The sequence below is a fragment of the Solanum verrucosum genome, unplaced genomic scaffold (genome assembly GCF_900185275.1).
Source record: "Solanum verrucosum unplaced genomic scaffold, falcon-dt-bn FXZP01000196.1, whole genome shotgun sequence".
Lineage (NCBI taxonomy): Eukaryota > Viridiplantae > Streptophyta > Magnoliopsida > Solanales > Solanaceae > Solanum > Solanum verrucosum.
In genome coordinates this window covers 2,842,256-2,860,807 of record NW_026020420.1, presented here as the reverse complement: position 1 = coordinate 2,860,807, position 18,552 = coordinate 2,842,256, and the positions used below count along the sequence as shown (strand labels likewise).

The 18,552-nt window shown below is 30.2% G+C and overlaps 4 protein-coding genes across 4 annotated transcripts in view; 2 read left to right on the top strand and 2 right to left on the bottom strand.

Moving 5' to 3' along the window:
* LOC125807075 (cell division protein FtsZ homolog 2-1, chloroplastic) overlaps positions 1-18,552 on the bottom strand; it is a 217,496-nt gene that overhangs the window by 28,761 nt on the left and 170,183 nt on the right. The gene's annotated exons all lie outside the window — the stretch shown is intronic.
* On the top strand, positions 1,192-3,731 carry LOC125806935 (NAC transcription factor 32-like). Its single transcript, XM_049486686.1, has 3 exons — positions 1,192-1,438; positions 2,771-3,051; positions 3,300-3,731. The coding sequence occupies exons 1-3, from the start codon at positions 1,192-1,194 to the stop codon at positions 3,729-3,731; spliced, it is 960 nt and encodes a 319-aa protein (XP_049342643.1).
* On the bottom strand, positions 4,284-5,780 carry LOC125807078 (anthocyanidin 3-O-glucosyltransferase-like). The gene has a single exon (XM_049486840.1). The coding sequence runs from the start codon at positions 5,755-5,757 to the stop codon at positions 4,411-4,413; it is 1,347 nt and encodes a 448-aa protein (XP_049342797.1). The 5' UTR covers positions 5,758-5,780; the 3' UTR covers positions 4,284-4,410.
* LOC125807092 (uridine nucleosidase 1-like) lies at positions 10,413-13,101 on the top strand. Its single transcript, XM_049486860.1, has 9 exons — positions 10,413-10,552; positions 11,334-11,449; positions 11,525-11,584; positions 11,720-11,902; positions 11,990-12,094; positions 12,342-12,438; positions 12,541-12,648; positions 12,756-12,891; positions 12,983-13,101. Exons 1-9 carry the CDS (start codon positions 10,471-10,473, stop codon positions 13,089-13,091), a joined length of 996 nt encoding a protein of 331 aa, XP_049342817.1. The 5' UTR covers positions 10,413-10,470; the 3' UTR covers positions 13,092-13,101.

Here is an 18,552-nt window from a genome sequence, read left to right as displayed (position 1 = left end):
AAAATGTTCAAATCCTGTTGTTATCATTAATCTTTTTGAAGAAACACTGAAAATGGGAGTCACTGTCCATTTATACATTTTTCATCCCTTTTTTTCTTTTGGTATAAATTTTGACTTTCATTTTCTTTGTGGCAATGGGGTTGGGGTTGGGGTAGGGGTAAGGGGGGAGGGTGGGGTCTTCTAGAAAGTGAAAAAATGTATTGCAATAGCCAATAGGGATGTGTGAAATTAAATTGATCGATAAATTCGATCGAAGAAAATGTAATTGGTTTACTCAATACTCCTATTGAGTTATTGGGATAACGTATCTATAATAATTTTATCAGAAAAAATTATATGGTTATCACTTTGGTTTCGATTAATTTATTACTTATCCCTACATAAATATTAGATTTTAAGAACAATCCTATTCTTCTTAGTTCTTACAATCTCTTGGTGTTACACTCATATAGTTCTTTCATGTAATTAGTTGTCACTGTTTCAATTTTATGAGCATTTGTTAAGTTATATTTTTGTTTTGTCGCGTCAAATTGTTAGAGAAGTCATATATTTATTTTATAAGTATTTTCTTATTGGATATCTTATTGATTTAGTATATTTAAAAACTGAAATTCAATAAACGAATCAATAATATATAGAATCGAACCAAACCGATCGATGCATACCTCAGAGGAAAAGATAAAACTTTTAATAATGGTGTCAATCGATCGAAAAACAACAGGAAATAAAATGAAGGAAAACATTAACATATAAATAAAGTTCTTTTTATCAACTTATATATAGAAATATTTTCTTTTAGCTATTAAAAAGTTTAGAAAAAAGTCTCTTCTCGCACCATCGTTATCGCTCTACTCGACTTCAAATTTGGTCAAGATATATATTTAAGATCAATTTTCATTATTTTTTAATTCAAAATTTACATAATTGTTTAAGAAGGTAAAAATAATTAATTAAAAGATAATCAATTTTATTTTTTTTCAAATTTATATCTTTTAACTAACTAGTATCAATTAGATAGGATCAAATATCTTGCAAAATATTTACCGCAACAATATTTATCTTCTAAAGATTTCATTCAAAACAAATTTTATAATATTTTAAAAACTTATTTATATAATTAAATGAATTATATATAAGAGTCCATGAGCTATAAATTTGTCAAACAGTTTCTTGTTACGTAGAAGTCTGTCAATGGAGTCATATGAGAAAAACATGGCATTAATCAACTCCAATTCTCAAAACCCTAACCCTATAATGCAAGATCAAAATCAAATAATTTTCAATGATAATTTTGTTTTTCCAGTGGGTTATCGTTTTTGTCCACATGATGACGAACTTATCGTTCATTACCTCCTGAAAAGAATCAGGAATGAAGTTTTACCCCATGATAAGATCAAGGACGTTAATCTTTATAAGTATAGTCCTTATGATCTTGCAGGTAATTTTTTATCTCTTCTCATCGCGTTAAGTTAAAGAAATCTTTTCTTGTAGTTTCACTTGTTCTAAAGTCAGTATTTAGATCAAGTCATAGTCCTTTCTCATGTTAATTTTTTTTTTCTTTCTTGATCTCGAATGTAGTTTTATGTATATGTTAAAGAGATTTTTTCTTGTAGTTTTACTTGTTCTAAAGTCAGGATTTAGATCAAGGTTTTTTTTTTTTTTTTTTTAATATTTAGTTTTACTTGTTCTCTAAACTATATAGTATATAGTAATGAATTCAGTAATTAAAATGGTCGATTATGTTCTTTATATTTATGTATTGTTCTTTTGACATGCTAATGTACATTACTGATATAAGATTTGAATTACACAGTTTTTTTTTTTTTTAATATCTTTTCATTAATCGCAATAGTTAGGGTTTTTTTTATAAGTTAAATCATTAGGTTTTATTTATTTGTTAAATAGATCTTTTCTTACCGTTTCACTTGTTCTAAATTATTGTTGAGATAGATTTTTATTTTTTTGACACTCTAATCTACATTATTTATAAAAAGTTTGAGTCACACATATAATGAATTGGATACAAATTGTTATATGATCCCACCATAATATGTGGTTATGATTTTTTTAAATTGATCGTGAGTTCCCTTTAACTTGCTATTGTTCTTATAAAATATGGTTTTGAGTCTAGATCCACCATTAGGATTTTTAGTTCCCTTAACTTACATGGTTTGGTTTTGAGTTATCTAAGGTTTAATAGCAGATTTGGATTTTAATAGAAATGTTAATTAACCTTATTTGTCATCTTTGTTATTTATTTATTTATAATTTAAAGTTTTCTTTGTATGATTCCGTATCCCATTTTATTAATTATAATTTAAGATTTTTTGTATGATTTCTTTGGATTTATGCATTTTTGTTATACACATATATAATCTGTTTGAATTTTTCTGTTTCCATATGCCTATATATTATATATTTGTTATTTTATTTTTCTGTTTTTTTTTAACTTTTCCTATTTGTTACTATTAAAAGTTAGAACTTAAGTTTTCTTTGAATAAAGAACTGTATTTTTTGGACCCAAAACTAATAAAATAGATTATTTGTCAAAAAATTATAAAAAAATTTTTATGAAAAGTTGTCAAATTAATCGCCTCGGCCAGTGTAAAATTTTTTTAGCGGTAGACTATTGCATTAGTAAATTTAACTCTTCATCATTACTTATTTATTAAAATAAATAAATTATTTTTACTACATTTTTTATCTAACATGATCTTTTCTCTATTTGTAAATTAAAAATATTGTTTGTTTTGTCTTAAATATGTACTAGGGATTTATCCTGAGCTGGGAGAAAAAGAATGGTATTTCTTCACTCCAAGGGATAGAAAATATCCTAACGGTCATAGGCCAAATCGTGCTGCGGGAAGAGGCTATTGGAAGGCTACTGGAGCTGATAAACATATAAAACATAATAATGTTGAAGTTGGATTTCGAAAGGCTTTGGTTTTCTATGAAGGTAAACCTCCCAAAGGAATTAAAACGAATTGGATTATGCACGAATATAGGGTGGATGAGTCGCGCAGAATCAAAATGCATGCATCTGATATGAAGGTACTGTGTTTTCAATATAACTATTAATTGAGTTTACAAAGAGTTTTTCAAACTTTTCTCTTATTTTTTGTTTGGTCTTTTACTATCAATATGATTTAATCTTTATAGTATGTTATCTATTTATTTTTTTAGGTAATAATCATATCAGTATATATAGTTACATGTTATTGTATGTTACTTAAATTGATATATAAACTATTATATGGATATAATCATATAATTCATACTAATTATTTTTGTTATTGTAGCTCGACGATTGGGTTCTATGTATGATTTACAAGAGATCTACCAAGTCCAAAGGTAGTAAGAAGAAGGAGCACGAGCAAGAAGATGACAAGCTCGAGTTAGAAGATGCTAACAAAATCAATTATCTGCAGAATTATGGAGGGACTATGGATTCATGTGTAGAATTTGCTATACGACAGTTCGAGATGCTTTATCAGTACCTTCCATCATCATTTGGAAACATGTCTACAGGTTACAACAACACTTTCCCAAATGTCGATTTCAACAACTTGTACCAGGTTCCTTTCAACAATTTGTACCAGGATCCTCTCAACAATTTGTACCAAGATCCTTATTACAACATAGGTACGATTGAATCACAGAATAACATAGATTCGACTGAATCTCAAAATGGTCCTGATGATGATTCTCTTGATGAGAGCACAGATCAATAAGGATTGATCATTCCATATCGAGCAGGTTTATGTATATTATTGATGATAGCTGGTTATTTGATAGTAGATTGTTGGTTTAATGTATATTTAATTAAAACACTTATGAAGCTCAAGACTGAGTCTAGTTTATTGATTGATATATCACTACAACAAGCAGAAAATTTACTCTTCTGCTGACAAAATGTATTTGACCAAGAGAAGTATGGAGGTGGCTCCATAATTATTTTATAAGTTGTGTCATAATTTCCCCTACTATATAAATCTTTTTTTTTTGGTCTTATTTTTAAATAAGTCTTTCAAGATAACTTTGTTAATGCGAGAATTTATTTATCCAATTTCAACTTATTTGGAATTGATACATGAGTAATCATATATTCAACTTCAATTTGTTTGAAACTGAGACAATGTTGTTGTTTAACAACTAAGAGACAGACTTTCTTAGAATTTTCACTTCTATTGCATGAACGATCATGATATATGTAATTATTGAACATGTTTTTAAAAGTCAGTATTTTTGAGACGGATTAAAAAGAAACAGGTCAAACAAGTTGAAATGAAAAACAAGATCCAATAATACAACAAGAATTTACTCTACAATACACTTGAAGCTTGAAGGGAAGTTCTAGATGACATACTTAGTAAATTACCTAATTGCAATTATTAACATACTTAGTACAAATCAAGTGGGCTTGTGACATTTAACTAGCTCAACTAGAACCTTGAAATTTTCTATTGAACTCCCATTATCTAATTTCACAGCTTCTAATGCCTTTTCTTTTAGCCCTTCAACATTTTTCCTTAATACTTTCCCTTTTTCCTCATTGAAAAAAGTACCCAATGCACTAATTGTTCCACTTTTAGTAAAATTCCCACCTTCAATTTGCAAACCAATTTCCCAAACACTTTCCACCATTCTACTATTCAATTTTTGGTCACCAAAAAAAGGCCTACATATCATAGGCACACCATATGATATGCCTTCCAGAATCGAGTTCCATCCACAATGCGTTACAAAAACACCAACACTCCTATGTGCCAAGATTTCCAATTGGGGGGCCCAAGAAATTATTTTCCCATATTCCTTTGTTCTTTCAAGAAACCCCTTAGGCAAAATTTTGACTCCGTTATCTCTTAATGACCAAATAAATGGCATCTTTTTATCTTCCAACGCTTCTGCTATCGCGATAATTTCATTAGGTGGTAATGTTGTAACAGTACCAAAACTTAGATACGCAACCGATCTTTCCTTTTGATTGTCAAGCCATTGGATACATCCACTTTCATCAGAATTCGCGTCTAGAGATACATTATTTGATGATAATATTACTAAAGGGCCAATGTTAAGTACCTTTTGGAGCTTTGATTTGAGGTCTTTGTTGATAATTGGATCCAATTCTTCAAAGGAATTCAATACAACAGCATTAGCTTTGTGTAAATTTATTGCCATGTTGTATAGCATAGATGGCATTGGCCCTTTTAAACTCTCTGCTATAACTTCAGGTGGCATGTCACTCATTTTCAAAGTTGATGAAAATCCTGGGATTTTCAACAATGTTTCATCATTCGATCGAATTAAATCAGTGTACAAATGGATAGACAATGAACATGAGCCAGCAGTCCAAAATGCAATCCAAGGGATGTTCATTTTGTTAGCAAATTCAGAAGAAAACCATAAAAATGCATCACTAATAATGCAAGAAAACTTCACCCCTGTTTCCTCCTCTGCTTCTTTCATTGTTTTTTCGAAATTTGTAGGTGTTGAATGTATGAAGAGTTCAATTGCTTCGCGCCCAATAGGTGTGTCATTGCCTTGTTTGACACCATCCCAAATGTTGTAGATCTTGATGTTTTCTTGATTTGGAGTTTTTGAGAAAATTGATGTGTTGGAATTTGATGTGTTGAAGAAGGAAAAAATTGTGTTTGATGGTAAAAATGGAGTGATTTTTTGAACAAGTGTTAGTAAAGGAGCTGCATGACTTCCAAAAGGGAAAGCAAGAAGTGCAATATGAAGTTGAGAAGTTGTCATTCTTTTGTTGTTGTTGTTGTTGTTGTTTTGTTTGTTCTAAGTGAATTAGTGTCTAGGCTCTTTACAAGTTTGCTTATATATTTTTGTTGTAGGTTGATTGTGGGGGTGGGGGTGGGTGTGGGGTGTGGGGGTTGGGGGTAGATATGATTGACTAGTTGTTATACTTTGCTTGTTGGTGGTTAAAAGAGTTTATTATACTTTTTGGTGGGGGTTGAAGATACCATCTACCATTTATTTTGGGGGTTGATAGCATGAGGATTTTGTTTCTTTTTGAAAGGTGGATGAACTCTACGTATAATTTAATCTCAAAAGTTAGTTTATGTAATAGAATTTTCAAGTTGTATAAGATGATTACAATTTAATTTCTCAATTAATGTGAGACATCATAAACATTTCTTAACACATTGAGCGTTAAATATATAGAACATGAATAATATAATTTAGAGGTTTCATATTGAGTTAAGTAAATCAAAATAAGAATGAGTCCAACTCTGTTATCTAAGAAATAAAATAAACCTCGAGTTTAACTAACGAACATACACGTGTCATAATCTTATCCACCGAACCGATGGATAAAATTGCATCATGTGTCCCTATTTAATCTTCCGTTAGAGTGAAGGGTATATATACTTTAATTTTTTAACGACAGGGTACCAATGTCCTAAAAATATATTGCTCTAAGGAACTAACTAGTGTGGCAGATGTGACATGCATAAATGAGCTTAGGTAAGATCAACGGTAGATATTGGCTCAGTGTAAGCTATTAGGTAGAATGAACGGTAGATATCGCAGACACGATGCTCTACATGTTGCCTCTTATTTTGTAAGTAGAAACTTGGCTGTCACTAATCTAAAAAGAGAGATTTTTTTCAAGGTTATTTGTCAACTAATCCCATTACCATCGCAAATTAAATATATATATAAAAATATACCAATTATGTATTATATATAGGAGTATAAAATATACATTTCCAAATTATTTGATGGATGGTTGTATGAATTATAGAAACCACAATAATTTGAGCGTTATTAACTTGTGGATATATTGCTTCTTCACCCGATACATAGCAAATGATACATAGTTATAAATTAAGTTTGAAATAATTGAAGTTTATGTATCAGTAATAATATTTGTACCAGATACATTACACACAAACAAAGTTGTAATGTATGTAGGGGTGTGCATTCGGTTTTTCGATTTGGATTTTTCGGTTTTTGGTTTTGTAAAAGTGTAACCCAATCCGATACAAAATAAATTTGGTTTGGTTTGGTTTTCCGCTATTCAGTTCGGCTTTTTTTGGTTTGGTTATTCGGTTATTTCAATAATTAATAACATAACCAAAGTAATAATATTTAATCCCTCAAATATACTTTTTAATATAAATCATAAGTAAAACTTAAAATACAATGCTTATAAGTATACCTATTATAGATGTAATTCAAACATAAAATATAGTAAACGTAATCATCATGAAAGGCAATAACCAAAAAGGGACAAAAGTGGTTAACTCCAACTTAATTCTAAACCTAAACATTATATATATATATATATATATATATAATTCGGTTTTTTTTCAATTTTTATATTTTTATATTTTAAAACCCGAAACCAAACCAAAAAACCAAACAAAGTAATTTATTAATCCAAATAAAAATTCGGTTTTATTTGGTTTGGTTATTCGGTTTAATCCGAATAGTGCACACCCCTAAATGTATGTGATAGAGATGGAGTGATATATCCAGAGTAGAGCTGTCAATATGGGTTGGCCCACCCCATTCGGGCTAACCCATACAAGCTTTGAAGTTTGACGGGTCAGGCCGGGATAGCCCATTTTTGGTGTGGGCCAGAAAATAGTCGGTCCAGCCCACAAGTACGTGGGCTACAGGATTGCCGGGCCAGCCCTCTTTTCGTAAAAATATATTTTTTATAATTTTTTAAATTAAATTATAATTTAAAAATATTATCATAAATATCGACAAAATAATATTACATGGTGTTAATGTTACTACTTGCTAATCAAATCCACAAATAAAATTATCTTTATAATAGTTATTAAGTTTGATTTCAAGTAAAAGCATAAATAGCTAAATAAAAAATATAAAGATAATTGTTTTCCAATGATCATAATAAAACACAAAACTATGACAATATTCCATAGGCAACATCCTATGTAGTGATTCCTAGAAATTTTAGGGAATTTTTATTTTACATAATACATATTTTATAAACATAATTTGTATTTAAATCGTAATATTTCAAACTTTAAATTGATTTTGAGTTAAGACTCTTGTTATTTTTAATACTCTATTTTATTTTTTATTTTTTAATTAATTTTTATTTGGGCCACAGGTCGGCCCTATCCATATTTCTCAATCCCCACAAATCGGCAGGCTTATTCAAGCCGGGTTAAAAAACCCTTTTCTTAAATGGGCTCCAAAAATCATAGCCCAGCCCTATCAAATCCCGGGTTAGACCAGGTCGGCCCAATAGGCCTAGCCCATATTGACGGCTCCAATCCGGATGTTAAGAGAGAGAACGCAATTTTTTCTAAAAATATCTACCATTGAAATTAATTACAAAAATCCCATTTTTCCAACAATAAATATGGCAAGTGGGTTAGTTAGGCCCATGAGTTCTCATAGACGAGCCCGTTAATGACGGCCCATAGCTAGCCCAAAACTAGACTACAGTGGACTGGGCCTTGTTCATTTCATACTGAGCGGCCTGGACTAATGGTTGGCCTATTAACTGGATTGAGACTCCGCGGTCATTTTTTCAACTTATCTTTGAAAGATAGTCAAATAATATTTCGGAGTTTCACTTATCACTCGTGGAGTTTTTCAAGCTCTTAATGTCTATTTTTCAATTACAAAAGGCTAAAACAATAGTTATTTGTGAATTTTACTCGCTAAAGCTACAAAGAAATTGTTTTTTTAAGTCTCCAAACATTTTTATTGTTTTGTTAATATTCGAAAGTTTCTCGAGATTTTATTTGAAAATAAGTTTTTGCCAAAAAAAAAAAGAGTAGACATGGTTATACAATACAATATTTTATCATTTATAGTTAATTAAACTTCATAAACAATCACTAATTTTTATTTTTAAAAATACCTTTTGGAGCATCAGAGCAATGTCGATTTATTATAAATAATGTTCAACTGTAAATGAAAAAGAAAATATAACAAGAGCAATTTTGAGCTTTTTTTCTTAAAATGAAAAAATAAAATATTTTTTCTTGATGAGAACAAATGGCATATTTCACGTGTGTTCATGTGATAGGTGTGGGAAATTATGAGTGGATAAATTTAAAATAATTTTTCCTAGCCTTTAGATAAAAGCCTATGTGCCTTTATGTGCTTGCTAATATAAGTTATAATCTATGTTCCTTAGCTTATTCCTTAAGCTTAGGATTAGTATATATATATAACACTGTGGCAAAGAAGGTCATAAAAGTTACAAATATAACAAGAAAAGAGTAAAAATATTCAGAATTGATAGACTAGAAATTGATTCAAATTTATATATATATATATATATCAACTTGATTATAAGTTAGGTATTTTTTGCTTCCTTTTTTCACCTATCTTATCACTTCTCATATTAAATTTACTTCTATTGTTTCTTTGTGGTTGTCATGTATAATAAAAATACGTATTTTAAAATAATTGTCAATTTAAACCGTCAAGAGAGGATTACTTATTCTTTTCACCTTTACCTTTGACATTAATTATTCTAGAATTAAGATGCACAAATATAGATAAATATTAAAGAATTAATAACAGATATATTGGTCAAACAATACTCTTTATTACTACTAATTTTGTCTTAAGGATTATGTCAAATCATATCATGACAACTAAAAAGAAACGAATGGAATACTTTTTAATTGATAAATGAATAGTTGTTGATTTATAAATAGCATGTTGTTGAGATGCTTTTAAGGAGAAGATAACATTAATTTACACATTGAGAACTTTGAAAGATTTTTTTTAATTATATATATACCCATGATTAGATGATAAGGATCTAATCCATTATTGCCTTTGAGAATACAACATAATCATAACTGAATAAAATTAGGATACTTAATTATTATTTGATCATAAATATTGAATCAGATTTTGAAAATGATTAATTTTTAGAAGAAATTTCATTCACTCATAAGATTTCAATTTTCCCCCAAATAAATGTATGTCTAATATGGAAAAAATATAATATCCATATTAAACTTTAAACAATGAAAAAAACGTCAAAAATTAACTTAATATGGAATAGATTAAACATATCCATATAATACCAATATTACTACTGCTATATTTTTGTAATGCACATAGACAATACCCATCAGCAAGTTTAAATCGACGATACAAAGGAGAGAACAATTGAATTGAGGGGTTCATCTGAACTTGCTACAATAAAAAAGTATACACTATTTATATATATATATATATATATATATATATATATAAAATAAAATTTGAATCTCTCAATTTATTCATGTATTTATTATTTCATATTTTGAACCGCTCAGTGAAAATACTAATTGTGCCAACCACTGATTGGTGGGAGGGAGAATAGAGTTATAAAATATTCAGCTAATAGTGAGAGCTGTCTTATATTGTTTGGAATAATACTCATTTTTCAAAGTTCATTTTTCTTATACTAATTTCAATCTTTCTTTTGTAATCTGTGGAGTATTCAACAAGACAAAGATGTCGATTTCTGGTAGTTTGGCTGATGGATTGGAGGCGAAAAACCGCGAAAAAATCATCATAGATACTGATCCTGGCATTGGTAATATTTTCCTCTGTTTAAAGTTGTGTTCTTTACCATTTCTGAGCAACTTTTTGTTACCTTGCTAGTGTGATTCAATTTTCTCGTAATACATAGCTTTTGGAGGATCCGACATATATATCATGTCAATATTTTTAAAGAGTTCGTGCAACATAGATATATATATAGCTTGTTTATGATACAGAGATGATCAGTTCATATCTTCTGGATTTCTTTGAGTTTTGAGATTCAATCCTGAAACTTTTGTCTGCTCTGATATCATGCTACAGTATTAGAGAGATCACACTTTTATTAATTAATTATATTCTCAACAGTGTCTGCATTTCTCTAAAGAGATGATTGAAAATGTTAATACTGCAAGAACAATCGTTTATTTTCGTTATTTATGTTTTGATCTTTACTGATCCTTCTTAAATTCGAAGAGTTCCATATAGTCGATTTTAGTATCAAACATTTGGTAATTTCTATGTAAAGAGATGTGATCTGCCTTCGTAATAAAGAAAAGATATATTGCAGAGATGTAAGCAAATTAACAAAATTGGTTGAGACATCAGATTTTTGTTCTTTTATGATTTCTGTAATTGTGTGGCAACAGTTTTAGAAGTTCTTGTTAACTTTGATTATGTTCGATTCAAGGTTTTTCCCGAAAGAAGAAATATGAAACTTCTGTAATTTTCGCGGTAAATTTTGATCTAGTTGGGTTGTGTTGCTGTTTCTTTGGCCGATTACAGTCCTGTTCCACGTGTTCTCATCGATCTAATTGAGTTTTGTTGATATCTAGATGATAGCATGGCGATATTAATGGCATTCCAGACACCAGAAGTTGAGATATTAGGCTTAACAACCATATTTGGAAATGCTACTACAAAAGCTGCTACGCGAAATGCATTAATTTTGGTATGTAATGTTTCATTTATCCAGAATTTCAGCATTTCGATGTTTTCTAGAACAAAATCTTGATCAATCATTCAGTGTGAGACTGCAGGATATCCAGATATCCCAGTGGCAGAAGGTAGCCTTGAAACTTTGAAGGTAATTATTCGTAGCTCCTAAGTTTACTTATGTTATCCATCCTGGAGAAATATATTATCATAAGTACTCGCAATATATGCAATCATATTTTTCTCGGCTGTTCTATCATTTGACGTAGGAGATATTGTTATGTAGAGAGGGGAGCCACATATTGCAGACTTTGTTCATGGTTCAGATGGATTAGGCAACTTATTCTTACCTTCTCCAAATTCTAAGAAAATCGAGAAATCTGCATCTGAGTTTCTGGTGGATAAAGTATCCGAATATCCTGGTGAAGTATCTATACTTGCACTCGGACCATTGACAAATCTAGCTTTGGTAAGTTGTAATATCAAAAGTTTCTTATTTTTCAAGTTCTAATTACTTGAATTCGTAACATTTTTCATTGTTATGTTTCGAGTTTAGGCTGTTAAACGAGACTCAAACTTTGCAAGTAAGGTGAAGAGAGTGGTAATACTTGGCGGTTCCTTCTTTGCTTTGGGAAATGCTAATCCTGCTGCAGAAGCAAATGTGTGTGATCGTCTTTCCCTTGGGGTTCGATTTCATAGAAATCAGTATATTGATTCACTTAACATAGACAATGTGCATGTATATATGTTTAATGGTTGTTTGGCCCCTAATATCTCCGCGTAGGACTATTCCAAAATGATTATTTTTTCCTTGGAAACATCCTCTTTACCTTTGAAGTAGGGATAAGGTCTACGTATACTCTCTGTATGATTTGATTATATCATTTAGAAAGTTTTCGATGATGCAGATATATGGAGATCCAGAGGCTGCAGACATTGTATTCACCTCAGGAGCAAATATTGATGTTGTTGGCATCAACATTACCACACAAGTTAAAATGACAGGTGCTTATTAGACCGAATTTTTCAAAACTTTTCAATTTTCCCCCCTTTTACGTATGCATGTAGTAGTTCAGACTTGATATTTTTCTTTGTTACTTGTCTTAGATGCTGACCTTGATGAACTAAGACAATCTGAAGGAAAACATGCTAAACTTTTGTGCAATATGTGCAAATTTTATCGCGATTTTCATGTAAAGTCAGAAGGCGTATATGGTATTCTTCTGTTGTTCTTACATTGTTTTTATACGCGAAATCTGTTCTTGGCCTTCCTTACCTTGTTAACGCTTTAGCATTTCTAGGCTCATGACTTTTGTTTTCAGGAGTTTTTCCTCATGATCCTGTCACTTTTGTGGCACTAGTTCGTCCTGACCTCTTCACGTACAAAAAAGGCGTTGTGAGGGTTGAGACACAGGGCATTTGCGTTGGGCATACGCTCTTGGATCAAGGGCTAAAGAAGTAAGCATATCGTAAACTGATCATTTCGTGCAAATCTTAGAGTAGTCTGATTTCATTTCTTCGGATTGTAAGGATAAATCTTGTAATGTAGATGGAATACGAGCAATCCGTGGACAGAGTTTTCTCCAGTTTCAGTTGCATGGACAGTTGATGTGGATGAAGTTCTGAATTATATCAAGAAAATGTTGATGCAACCATGAATGTTTTCATTGTATCATAGAAAACTTATTCTTGAAATTGAGGAATACATTTTCTCATAATTTCTGATGACAGTCATTTAAACTGTGTGTGTACTGAAGTTTGAGGATCAGATGTCCTCATGTAAACATGCACTTAACGAAAACAGCTTCTAGCAGCAATAAATATGCACATTAATAAAGAGCGCTAAAGCCTTTATCGGCATTAGTTAATTATCATTGGATCTAATGTCGCTATAAATTTTAGGTACATTTACAAATAGTGCCATTGTCTCTAATAAAAATATATTTAGCGACAATTAAGCTATTGCCGCTAAAGATCATTTTTTGATGTAGTGATGTTTATGTTGATGATGAAAGCAAAAGACTCTGCCTTTATGATCTTCCATTGGTCATTCACTATAAGGGCTTAACGGCGACTTTTGTGCATCTGTTGTGCCCTTGATTTTTGGACACTTCCATCATACTATGAGCGGACAGTTCCAAAAAAATATAAGATATGGGTAAGAGTTCTAGAAAGGGGTGACTATCATACGGAAATGAATCTAGTAAAATATATAAGATGTTGAACTCTTGCTTTCGTCTCGTCTTTCCTCTTCCGCCATCCTTCCATTGCCTAATATAGACTTTGTGATGGGAAATAAGTCCATTCTTGGGAGTTGGGATAGGTAAAAGAAATTAAAAGGAATAATGGGGTTTAACTCATAAAAGATAGTGAGAAGAGATATATTTTACATTTCAAAGGGCGTTTTATTTGTGAGGTGTGGATAAATGATATCGGATTAGGTTTGAATCTTTATATTTATGGGCCGTCCGTCCGACCTCAACCATTTACATATGCATCAAAAATCTATACTCGAGCGTTTCACTTTGATCTTGACAGGATAGGCAAGGAATCACTCTTGATTTTTTTGGGTGTGTAACTACTTGAGTATTATTAAGGAAGGACAAAAAAAGAAAAAAAAGTATTCACTACTTTTAAGTTTTTAATGAATGCCACACAAAACAACATTTGACTGTAAAATATGTATGCCCTCTAGGCTCTAACATATGGACTATATTGAGTTATAGACTAAGGAGAAGAGTCACTTATATAACTTAACTTTATATGAAAGTGGATGTGTAATTTTAGTTATGATGGTCGTGATCGTTTTGAGTCATTTATATAACTTCGATATTTATATGGAAAGTGAATGTGTTATTTTAGTTATTGATAAAATATATTTACTAATTAACTATAACGTTTTTTTTTTCAGAATTATATTTTTCAATCAAATTTCCACATATGCTTTTAGGTATCATGTCGTAAGTTGAAATCGTACCTAAAGAAAAGAATAATGCATGAAAGACTAAAAAAATATCTTAATTAGGAAAAAAAATAACATATCTATACCTTAATTGCATTTTCAAGAAAGTAAAGTCTTAACTTTATGATAAAAGTACTATTCTTTCTTCGTCAAAATATAACAAAGAGATATACGAATTGTTTAAAATTGATAGATGAACAACAAATGTTAATAATCTTTTTAAGAAAATCAAGATTCTTTTAAAATCCTACACTTTGTGTCCGATATTCATATAGGGGCGCAGCCAAATTTGGATTCACATCATGAAGTCCACATTTAGAGTACACTTTTGTAACAATTACGACTTCATATTCATAATTCGAACTCAAAATCTCTCGTGAAGGATGGCATAGACGCATATTACTTACCCCAATCTTTATTGGTAAATTAAGAAACTTTTTTTTAAAGCAATTCCGCTAGGCAAGGTGTGTCTAGGGCTAGTTTTATTAATAAAGAGAAAATGATCTCAAAGAGAAGAGTACAAGCATGGGGGGCTAGGCTTTACCTTACTAATCTTAATGAGGTAAATTAAGAAACTTAGTGCGGTTGTTTTTGTATAATATCAATAGAATAAAATTCCCGGTTGAAAGTTCTTATTTTCACTTTTTTCACAACTTAAATTTCATACTTGGGCTCGGCGAATGAAGAGAATTTTAGAAAAAAAGAGCTTCTATTTGATGAATCTCACGTAACGTGAATCTAATTGAATCAGATCAATAAATTGTGATTACGAGATAATTACCAAAAAAGCAATGCACATCTCAAACACAATCAATAAGTTTAGTAAAGGAGAAACGAAAAAAAAAAGTCAATTAAGTAGCGGCAAACGTCAAAAGACTCATTGAGAAAGGGACTTGTTGACCTACCACATACTACAATTTTTTTATATTTTTTTGGATGATTTAATAATTAAAATTTCTTTATATTATCGGTATATATGTATATAAACTTTTCATAATTGATTAGGAAAGTAATTAGTAGTCTTATTTAGCTATCAAAGTTTGTTAGACTAAATTGAAATGTCTAGTATTACTATCAATTGTTTGTAGTTATAATAAAGTTTTTTACAACAATGGAACATAAATTTTTTGTCCACGTAATATTATAGAATAGACATGTCAAAATTTCAAAAGTTACAAGATAGTAGTAAAAGATGTATAAAACATCAAATATTTCGAAACGTCAAGATTTTTATCTTTGAGAAATACTGACGAAGACAAGATTTTCACGAAAAAAATTTAACGTGTACTATATAAACATAAAAAAACTTATTAATTTTATTAAATATACAATGTAATTTTTTATCGATCTCTCTCGACTTGTCCTCTAATGCTAGACCCTCTTAATCAAGAACGAGGTTATTTATTACTCTCAACGACAAAAAAACAAAAGTAGAAAGAAAACAAAGTCAAAACTATAAATTGTGTTGTTGAATTTTGATTGACTTTGTTAAAATTAACTTGCACCACCAAAAATAATAAAGACAACTTTCTCACTTCACTTTGTTTGGTTTGACAAATAACTGAAATGTGTTGTAATGGAGTGGTAATTATAAGTACTTATTCATCCTTAATTGGAAGTCTGAGTTTGAGTCTCTTTGGATACATAATCATCTTTTTTAGGGAACATTATTCCTCAATATAAGGACTTTTCAACTCGAATTTGAATTTAGTCATACTCTAATGCAGGTATCAAATATCGAGTGGAAAACCAAAAAAAAAATGTATAGTACCATTATCCTACATATCTTTTATGTGACACTTTTTTTTCAATTCGTCTAAAAAAAATGCTATATTTACATAATTGGAAACAATTTCTTTTTTTTTTCTATCCTTGATAAAATGGTTTACAATCATACAAATAGTCAAGAAATATTCTAGACCACAAGTTTTAAATGTCTCCATTTTTTTTCTTAAACTTCGTATCAGGTCAAATAACGTGATCACACAAATTGAAACATGAAAGAGTATTTGAAAAAAAAAAAAGCAGTTGAACAAACATATAAAGTTTCCCTCTTATCTCATACATAATTCTTGATCCCCCCTGACATTTACCTACCCTCCCACACCCCTTGAATGAACCCTTTCAACTCCCAACAATTTCACATTACCCACTCCACCTACAACTACTTCAATTCCATTTAAACAAACACAAACACACACACACACACACTCCCCTTCTTCCTAATCCTCTTACAAAACACCCCTACAAATATCCTCAAAAATTACAACATTTTCAACAACATTTCCATATAATGTCTAGTGTTCATTCATCGACGGTTTTAGCGGAGACTATTTCATGGTATTGTGCGTTGTTCTTGGCAATTATGTTGGTGTTGAGTTGTTGTGAATCAAGTGAGAGTGATCATAATGAATTCATAGTACAAATGCAAGGGAATTATAAGAAGATGGCATGTGATGAAATATATGTAGTAAAAGAAGGAGAAACATTACATACAATAAGTGAAAAATGTAATGATCCTTTTATTGTTGAAGAGAATCCACATATTCATGATCCTGATGATGTTTTCCCTGGTTTAGTTATCAAGATTACTCCTTACAAGAATCTCTAGAAAAAAGGGGCAGTTACATATTTGATCGCTCGATCAAAATTAAAATATCTACACATCTGCTAGTCGATATACGTAATATATACATTGTATTATGTATATATTGGTTTGGTTATCTTGAAGTTCACTTCATATGTGCATGAGCTCTCTTTGTAATTTAATTTCCTTCTTTTTTTTGTTGATTTTACAAGAAATTTTACTAGGCTCAATGGCATGAACATTATGGACAAGCCTCTATTTTTTCTTCTTCTTTTTTTGGGCCCTTTTCCTAGAGTTTTGTTTTTATCTGTTATTATTGGTGCGTGTGTTCTCAGTTTATATGACAACATTTTCTTTTTAGTTTGTCCCAAAAAAAATGATAGCTTGCTAAATTATGAAATGATTTAATTTAACCTTCTCCTTTTTCTTAATGATAAGTTTTTATAGCCAAACAAATATCATGGAATATTAAAAAACACAAGTTTCAAATTTTTATATAAATAACCGTACAAATATTATAACATATTTATTATATCCATGTATTTTAAAGCTCTTCATTTTTTTTCTTCTTAAATTTTATGTCTCTTTCAATATTTGTCACATCAATTGAAATGGAGAAAATATCTTGTGGTACTATTTGTTTCTCTGTAAGCATCTCTTTTTTTTTTTCCATTTATTGTAACTTCCTTTTTGGTGGGGTGTATGTTTAAATTTTTTACGTAAATGTATCTTTCCATCATCTAATTTACTAATATGACTGGAGTATATATATAAAATAGGTATGTATATTTCTTATATACAATATATTGTATATGTGTATTTACCATAAAGTATACACTATTAATATATCATATACATATTTTGTAAGCAAGATGGCCCGAAGGCGTTGGACCGTAATTTTCCAAATCCTGTTTGTGGAAAATGTTTTGGGCCTATAGCCTGCTAACTACAACTTTAGGCCCAATACCATTATTTAGTTTATAGCCCACAAGTGCATGGGCAGAAGTACAAAAATGACCACTTTCATGCCTAATAATAATAATATACAGATTAATGTACTCGATCCTTTTTCATATTCCATATTTATCTTCAGACATATCAAATTATATAATGTGAATCGCTAAGAACAAAAATTAAAGATCAATCTATTTGAAGGGCAAAATATGAAAATTAGTTCGTTTGATAGTTAGCATCTAGACAGTTATGGTGTTTACTCAGTCGGTTTTCTATTGATGTAACTCGATTTATTTTATTTTATTAGTTTTGCAAGCATTTCTAGTTGAATTGGTAAAAGGTACTGTTAAATGCAAGTAAATTACGATCGATCAGTTTCTTTTCTTTTAACTATATCGACAAAGTAGTGAGTCGATATAAAAATATAACTTCGACAAAGCAAACAAAGAAATAATAGGAAGGAGCGGATGGAGTGTTTTAAGGCTTGTGTTTTATTATTAGAACTCACCAATAGTGAGACGACTTACTTATGAGTCAAAAAATTAAGTCGATGCTATAATACGGAAAAAAAACTACATTAATAATCTATAAAGGTTATATAACAGTATTTGAGTAT

What these genes read in the sequence shown, in the direction of transcription:
- LOC125806935 (XM_049486686.1), top strand. Translation starts at nt 1,192, where the DNA reads ATGGAGTCATATGAGAAAAACATGGCATTAATCAACTCCAATTCTCAA. An exon ending in TAGTCCTTATGATCTTGCAG is followed by an intron (nt 1,439 to 2,770) that starts GTAATTTTTTAT and finishes AATATGTACTAG; the next exon opens with GGATTTATCCTGAGCTGGGA. An exon ending in TGCATGCATCTGATATGAAG is followed by an intron (nt 3,052 to 3,299) that starts GTACTGTGTTTT and finishes TTGTTATTGTAG; the next exon opens with CTCGACGATTGGGTTCTATG.
- LOC125807078 (XM_049486840.1), bottom strand. Translation starts at nt 5,757, where the DNA reads ATGACAACTTCTCAACTTCATATTGCACTTCTTGCTTTCCCTTTTGGA.
- LOC125807092 (XM_049486860.1), top strand. Translation starts at nt 10,471, where the DNA reads ATGTCGATTTCTGGTAGTTTGGCTGATGGATTGGAGGCGAAAAACCGC. An exon ending in ATCCTGCTGCAGAAGCAAAT is followed by an intron (nt 12,095 to 12,341) that starts GTGTGTGATCGT and finishes TCGATGATGCAG; the next exon opens with ATATATGGAGATCCAGAGGC. An exon ending in AAAGTCAGAAGGCGTATATG is followed by an intron (nt 12,649 to 12,755) that starts GTATTCTTCTGT and finishes TTTTGTTTTCAG; the next exon opens with GAGTTTTTCCTCATGATCCT.